Source organism: Mirounga angustirostris, unplaced genomic scaffold, assembly GCF_029215605.1.
Source record: "Mirounga angustirostris isolate CCGP_5_RB_7025 unplaced genomic scaffold, mMirAng1.0.hap1 SCAF_9, whole genome shotgun sequence".
In the NCBI taxonomy this organism is placed as follows: domain Eukaryota; kingdom Metazoa; phylum Chordata; class Mammalia; order Carnivora; family Phocidae; genus Mirounga; species Mirounga angustirostris.
Window position 1 is genome coordinate 143718847 of NW_026991717.1, and position 7505 is coordinate 143726351.

At 69.2% G+C, this 7505-nt stretch overlaps 1 protein-coding gene across 3 annotated transcripts; it reads left to right on the forward strand.

Annotated features, from left to right (window-relative positions):
• Window positions 1–749: 749 nt before the first annotated feature.
• On the forward strand, window positions 750–4119 carry TMEM121 (transmembrane protein 121). Of its 3 annotated transcripts, none has more exons than XM_064571736.1 (2): window positions 750–820; window positions 2725–4119. In XM_064571736.1, the coding sequence occupies exon 2, from the start codon at window positions 2880–2882 to the stop codon at window positions 3834–3836; it is 957 nt and encodes a 318-aa protein (XP_064427806.1). In that variant the 5' UTR covers window positions 750–820; window positions 2725–2879; the 3' UTR covers window positions 3837–4119. The 3 variants fall into 3 exon arrangements, with proteins under 3 accessions (XP_064427806.1, XP_045758010.1, XP_064427807.1); XM_045902054.3 differs by having other exon boundaries at window positions 754–824; XM_064571737.1 differs by lacking the exon at window positions 750–820 and adding an exon at window positions 1263–1481.
• Window positions 4120–7505: the final 3386 nt, after the last annotated feature.

Here is a 7505-nt window from a genome sequence, read left to right on the forward strand (position 1 = left end):
TCATGCTTCACCCCTGTGCATCAGGGGGATGCTGGGTGACCCTTCACCTCTCTGACCCTGCATATCCTTCTCTGACGGAGGGAGGAACGGAGGCACGTGGGAGCAGCTCTGGGGAGGGCAGCAGGTGCACTCCCCTCCTCCACCCTAAGGGCGACAGGGTGGGTGTGGGGGCTCAGGGTGGACAGGCTGGGGTTGGGGGAAAACGTTCCCCAGCATGGCTGAAGAAGACGAGGACCACCCACCACCTGTCTTCCACCCTCAGAAGAAACTCAGGAAGTCTGAAAAAATCCAGGATTCGGGGTGTCTTTGAGATGCGGGGCCCAGAGGCCCACCCCACTTCTCTGTCCCCACAGGCCACTTGCAGAGGGCCAGTGGTCAGCCCAGCCCCACGTCGGGACCAGCTCCGCTGCAGGGAACTGGGTCCTCAGGCTGTTTGTCGAAGGCGAGTGGGGTCACCCTGGTGGGCGGCCTGGGTGGGGCTGCAGTGGGATTTCAGAGTGTGAGCGGGACTGAGGGCCCGCGGGCGAGAGATCCCGGCTGTGGGGTGAAGCAAGGTGCAGAGGCTTCCCAGGGATGGCGCGCGGATCCGGCGGGGTCCAGCTCCCCGGGGCCGCGGGTCCCGGGCACCGCCGCGGTGCAGGGCTGTCGCCGTGGCAACGGGCGCTGCGGGGGGCGGCGGCGCGCCGGGACCCCCACCGCGCGGGGCGTGGCCTTGGGCGAGGGCGGGGCCTTTGGTGGGGGCCGTGCCGAGGAGCGAGGGGAGCGAGCAGAGCGGAGGGAGCGCGGCCTCGGCCCGGCGCGGAGGCTCCGCGGGCCGGCGGTGGGTAGGCGCGGGGCCGCCGGCGGGAGCGGGGCGAGCAGGGGCCCGGGCGCAGGGGCTGGGACGCGCAGCGGTGCTGCAGGGCGGGCCCCGGCCGGGGGCGCGGGCGCTGCGGGCAGAAGGGCGGAGACGCAGCTTGCCGGGAGCAGCCTCGGTCTGGTCGGGGCTGGCGGCCCCTTCCTGCCTGCCCCCACCCGTGGGCACCGAGGAGGTGGCTAGGGGAGGGGGCGGGCAGGGGGCATGCGGGGGACCGCAGGGCCGGCCAGGACAGCCAAGGCAGGAGGGCCTGGGGCCAGGTCCCCGGGGAGAGGCCGGGAAGGGTGTGCGGGAGGGTTGGTGAGGCCCTGGCTCTGGCTTCCTGGGGCAGGGGCGGGGGCTCCCCCTGCGGGCTCCCGTCGGGATGGGGTCTGTCCTGGCATCCTCAGCCCGGGTGTGACGAGTGGCCGAGAGAGGGAACGAGAACGCCGAGGAGCGGATGGGGAGGGGTTAGCGGTGCAGTGGCTCTCTGGCTACTTGGCCTGGCAGGAAGGCTGCGGCGGCCCGAGGAGGCCCGGGTGGGAGGGGGCTTCCACCTGGTGGGTGAAGATGGGCTGAGTGTGTGGGTGGGGCGCAGGAGCTCCCGGAACTGTGGAGGTAGCGGCATAGGGCGCTCCCCCCCAAGGTACCTCCACTCGAGGTGTCCGAACTCACAGCGTGGGGGTCCTGTGTGTGGCTGCAGGGCCCCTGGGAGGCGGGTGCTGGGTGGGGCAGCAGCCTCGTTGAGGTCGGGAATGGAGGTGCCAATCTGGAGGAGGACCTCCTTCCTCAGTCCTGGGGGCAGTGGTGTCACCAGGGCCAGGCTGAGCACTCGCTTCACAGTCACGGGTGACATTAAATTTTATGTCCTTGTCTAGACAGGGCAGTAAACAGAGCCCAGGGCCAAGGGTGCTGTGGAAAGGGGAGGCGGGGTGAGGGGGCCTGGCTGGAAGCGCGTGCAAGCGAGTCTGCAAGTGACGGTCAGAGGGTGCGGGCTTGTGGGCCCAGGTGTGGGGACCCAGTCTGCTGTGGGACACCGACCCGCGCAGTCATGACAGCCTGTGTGCCAAGGCTGTGCGAGGGGCCGGGGGCTGCAGAGCCCAGAGAAGGTCCGGGTGGGGCAGCGGAGGGCGGGCTTCCTGAGATGGCCCCAAAGGTGCAAGGGAGGGACCCCTTCACAGTAACAGGGCAGTGTGGGTGTGCGGGCGCGCAGGCGGGGCGGTGTACCTGGCGGGAGACGCGGCCGGGGCGCGAGCCTCCGTAGGCAAGGGGAGCCCTCGTGGGAACGGGACTGGGAATGGTCCACACGGCCTGGGGAGAGTGGACGGGTGTGTAGGGGGTACTGAGTCGGCCGAGGCAGGGCAGGAGGCTGCTGGGAGAGGATCCGCAGGACTGGGATGATCCTCAGTCCTGGACCAGAAAACATGCCGGGAGCGCGGGCGCCGCGCCGGGGATGGGGCCTGGGCCTCCGTGGGCCTCCGTGGGCCTCCGGCGCCCCCCGAGCGCGCAGACAGGAGGCCGCGGGCCCGCCTCCCCGCCCGGCAAGGCGCCCGGCGGGGAGAGGACGCCGGAGGGCCGGCGGCGTGGGCCCAGCAGGGACAAACCACCGGGGCCCGGGGACGCGCGCAGCGGGGAGAAACCACTTCCGTTCCGTTTCCTTCCTGGCGGCGGCGGGAACCAGGTCTCGGGTCTCAGGTGGGGCTGCAGCGCCCCCTGGGGGCCCTGCTCCCGACTCCCCGTGCCCCGCGCGCTCCGGCGCGCGCGCGCCACAGAGGCCCCGGGCGCCCGGCGCGCGCACAGCGCCCCGCGCAGGAAGCACGTCGCGGGGGCCGCGGAGGGCGGAGGCTGCCCCCGCACTGCGCCCTCACTGTCCCCTCTGCTCTCCCCAGGTTCCGAGCTCGCCAGCCCGCAGCGGTGGCGCCCTCAGAGCGGCTGGACAGGCCCCATCGCGCCATGCCCGCGGGCTGAGCGCCGCCGCCGCAGGGCCTCGTCCCGCCTCGCGTGGGGGCCGGGCGCGCCCAGGCCGGGGCCCCGGCGGCCGACCATGGTGCTGCCGCCCCCGGACCGGCGCCACGTGTGCCTGACCACGCTGGTGATCATGGGCAGCATGGCGGTCATGGACGCGTACCTGGTGGAGCAGAACCAGGGCCCGCGCAAGATCGGCGTGTGCATCATCGTGCTGGTGGGCGACGTGTGCTTCCTGCTGGTGCTGCGCTACGTGGCCGTGTGGGTGGGCGCCGAGGTGCGCACGGCCAAACGCGGCTACGCCATGATCCTCTGGTTCCTGTACATCTTCGTGCTGGAGATCAAGCTCTACTTCATCTTCCAGAACTACAAGGCGGCGCGGCGCGGCGCGGCCGACCCGGTGGCGCGCAAGGCGCTCACGCTGCTGCTGTCGGTGTGCGTGCCCGGCCTCTTCCTGCTGCTCGTGGCGCTCGACCGCATGGACTACGTGCGCACGTTCCGCAAGCGCGAGGACCTGCGCGGCCGCCTCTTCTGGGTGGCGCTGGACCTGCTGGACCTGCTGGACATGCAGGCCAACCTGTGGGAGCCGCCGCGCACCGGGCTGCCGCTCTGGGCCGAGGGCCTCACCTTCTTCTACTGCTACATGCTGCTGCTGGTGCTGCCGTGCGTGGCGCTCAGCGAGGTCAGCATGCAGGGCGAGCACATCGCGCCGCAGAAGATGATGCTCTACCCCGTGCTCAGCCTCGCCACCGTCAACGTGGTGGCCGTGCTGGCGCGGGCCGCCAACATGGCGCTCTTCCGCGACAGCCGCGTCTCGGCCATCTTCGTGGGCAAGAACGTGGTGGCGCTGGCCACCAAGGCCTGCACGTTCCTCGAGTACCGCCGCCAGGTGCGCGACTTCCCGCCGCCGGCGCTCGCGCTGGAGCTGCAGCCGCCGCCCCCGCCGCGCAACTCCGCGCCGCCGCCCCCGCCGCTGCACGGCCCGCCCGGCCGCCCCCGCGGGCCCTCGCCCCCGCGCGACGCCCTGGGCACGTGACCGGGCCCGCGCGGCCTGCCTGCGACGGGGTGGGGGCGGGCTCCCCACGGGGCCGGGGGCCGCGGCCGCTTCTTCGTCTCAGGAATCCGTCGGACCGCGGACTCGCAGCCCCGCTTCCCCAGCGCGTGGGCCGCCGTGGGCTTGGCCTGGGGCGGGAGGGAGGACGGAGCGGGCGGAGGCCTGGCCCCTTGGGGGCCCCTCGGTGGGGGCTTCTGGCTCAGAGTTTGGGGCTGAGGAGGCCTCTGTCATTTTAAAGACTCGTGTTTACAGTTTTGTATCCAAAGCCGGCGTGCCCTGCCTGCGTGTTTCCTGAGTCCTGTTTCTGGCAGCTGGACCGGGTGGGAGGAGGGGGTGGGAGGGGGCGGTGGCGAGGGGTCTGGGCCAGCTCCTGGGTGCCGGACCATTGCCGCGCTGTCACAGAGACCCTGAGCCCCGAACTCCCCGTCCCCACCCGCAGAGGTGCCAGAACCCGACTCTGCGCTTCCTGGGACACCTCAACCACGTGCCCGCCTCCGCACCGGAGGCCCAGAAGTGACCCCGAGCCCCTGGCTCTCTCCGCAGCGCCAGGGGTGGGAGGAGGGTTGGGGGGGGGCAGGGTGTGAGACCAGGTCTGGGCTTTGCTCCCAGGTGGACGTTGTAGGCTGAGGCCAGGAGCTTGGAGCCTGGCCCCACCTCACCTGGGCCCTCGGGGACAGACACCCATGGAGCCCAAGCCGCTTGGGCCCTGGTGGGGCAGAGAGGACGCTTGAGGCTGCCTGACCTGTCACTGAGAGCACGGGACACCAGGGGCAGATGGCTTCTCTCCTGGCCTTTGCCTGGCGCCATGCCCTCGTGATGTGGCGCTGGGCACCCACCCAGCCGAGGACGGTCTCGATAGCATTTGGGGAGGGGGCCCTTTGCCTCAGGCCTTAGGAGGCTGTTGAGGTGGCTGTCTGAGGACACCTTACAAGATTCCTGGCTGATGGCGCCGGGCGGCCCCCATTGTGGAGCCCTGTGGTGGGCCAGGCCTGCACTCATGCTTTCACTGCCCTGCCGGGGGACAAGGCCCAGCGTCCCTGTTGCCTGTGTCTAGAACCAACAGCTCCTGGAAGGGCTCAGAGCTGTGGGTGCAGAGCAGGGTCGTGACTGAGCCCCCTTCCTGCCGACCGCTGCTCAGGGCGCGCCTGGCTGGTCACTGGGCCCCTGCTCCCCTTTCTCTGCTCTCCCCCAGCTTGCGGTTGCCTGGGGTCTGGTTTAGGGAGTTGTGTGTTTCCCAGCCAGGGGCCCGGGGGACCAGTGTCCTCAGACGCCCAGGGACTACTCACGGCTACAGCCCTGCTCTTATCTTCCGGCACGGCCGCTCGGCTCCCCCTCTGACCACAAGCTCGGCAGTGTCTCTCTAAGCCTGGGGAGCCCAGGTGGCGGCGGGGGTGCTCTCTCCTGGGTTGGCAGGTCGGTGGGGGAGGAGGAGCAGAGGGGGCGCTGGTGGGGAGCTGTCCTGGAAAGACCACAGGTGAGACGTGGAGAGCGTGAGGGGCTGCAAGGGGTCCAGCCTCCTAGTGGGGCAGAGTGTGGGTGCAGGCTTGGGAGTGTGTGGTCTGGGGTGGGGCAGTGGGTGAGGTTCAATGTTGCCCATCCTGTCTCCCCCCACCCCGGTCTCTGTGGGGTATATCCTTGGTGAGTCCTGTGGAAACAGGGATGCTGTGAGGGGTGCGTGGGAGAGGGGGGCTGACAGGCTCTGGGTTCCTGCTACCCTCTCCCCACGGCCTGTTTTGACCCTTACCTTGGAAGCCTGTTCTCAGAGGAACCCCTGCTGGCCCTCGGGTTGGGGAACATTTCATGGGCTCAGCTTTGCCATGAGGCCCCGCGTCCAGGGTCAGAGGTGGGAACTGGTCAGACTTCCAAGTAAACCCTCAGCATTGGTCACGGCCTCCCATCTCTGCTCCATTGGCCTCCCCAGGCCATTTAGTGCGGAGGACTCGGGCCCCACCCTGTCCTGACTTGGTTTAGTGGCCCATGTGCCCTCCTGATGGTCTCTGAGGGCATCTGGACAGATGTGGGGGATGCGAGGGAGGGACCCCTCCCTGCAGCGAGGCCTGTGGCTGGCATCCACTGTTTTCACGGGGGACCTGGGCTCTGGCTGCAGCAGGACCGGGAACCTGGGGCATCTGGCAGGCATGTGGCCTGAGGGGGTCTGTTCTCTGGGGTCTGCCTTGGCAACAAGACGTGGACCTGGCTGCGTTCCAGCCCACCCTTCTCTGGTTTCCTGAGGTGGCCTGTGGTGGCCGGACGTGGCAGAGAAGCCAGCCACTGGTCCCTTGTCCCTTGTTATCCCGCTGGTGAGCTCCCAGGTCCTGATGCAGTGTCTGCTGGGGCTGGCCCCGTGCAGGCCCTGGTGCTGAGTCCAGGCAGAGACCGTCCCTGTGCAGGTGGGGGTGGACTTGTGGGGTGGCCAGACCCTGTGCGAGGCTCCTGCAGGGAGGGGTCGGGTCTGGGAAGAGCGGGGAGGCCTTTGTCAGACGGTTGGTGGAGGGGCTGTGGTGAGGGTGGTGGGGACTGGGCCAGCAGGGCAGGGGCTGAGAGGTGGGCTGGGGCACATGGGGTGGACTGAGATGCCCAGGGGCCACCTGGGAGGCCAATGGCGATAGACCTGCACCCATAGATTCCGGGTGGCAGTGGGCTGGCTGGCCAGCTGAGGCGTGAGTGGGAAGGAGAGTGAGGAGGGTGTGGCCAGCTCCTTGCGGAGGGGCAGCAGGGGGGCAGAGGGGAGGACCTGGGCAGCGGGGTCCAGAGAAGGGGTGTTTCCGGGAGCCGTGCCCATCCCATGGGTGCAGCCTGCCTGTCTCCGGGGCCAGGTCAGATGCCACGTCCTTCCCCTGTCCTCTACCCACAAGAGAGTCCATGGAGTGTCCTAGGAGAAAACCCCAATATGGTAACAGCTGGACTGCGATCCGTGCCTGTGCGTTGGATTGGGGTGTGCCCTCCTCCCGATGTGGGCTGTCCTGGGCAGAGAGGCCCGGGGAGCTGGCCCCACCAGGATCTGAGGTGCCGTCCCGAGCCCACCGGATGAGTCGTGTCTGGACACTGAGGTCCCCAGCGGGCCTCGCTGCTCACCGTGGAGCTCCAGCCCTAGCTCTGCGGGACCCTGGGACGTCAGGACCACCGGTCCTGCTCTGAGAAGGCCCCAGCCCCATAACCTCCGACAGAGAGCTCGGCCGTAGCTTGCTGCAGGTGGGACGGTCAGACTGTGGCCTTGAGGACATTTGTCACCTTGCTCAGACTTTGAGGCAAGCCCTCCCAGGGTGGCTTCAGCAGGTCGGCCACGTCAGGCAGGACCAGGCTCTGTGAGCGTGTACTTCCGTCTTGGAGGGCTGGCGATATCTCCCTGGGTGGTCCCAAGGGTCCACACAGCACTGTGCTCACATCAGCTCCAGAGCAGCGTCCAAGTGCAGGAAGAGGAGGGTTGAGGCCCCTCCTGTTGGTAGGAAAATCTTTCTCTGAAGTCCCCAGCGTGGGTCCCCTCGGGCCCCACGGTCCAGGTCTGGCTCCTGTGACGGCCCCTCTCCTGACAGCTGGCCGTGGGGCCTGGGGGGCTGTGACCTCGTGACCTGTTGGGTCTGGGGTTTGACGGTACACCGGGTCCGAGACTCGGGACCTTGTTGTGGTGCAGCAGGAGCTCCAGCTGGTCCC

What these genes read in the sequence shown, in the direction of transcription:
- TMEM121 (XM_064571736.1), top strand. Translation starts at nt 2,880, where the DNA reads ATGGTGCTGCCGCCCCCGGACCGGCGCCACGTGTGCCTGACCACGCTG.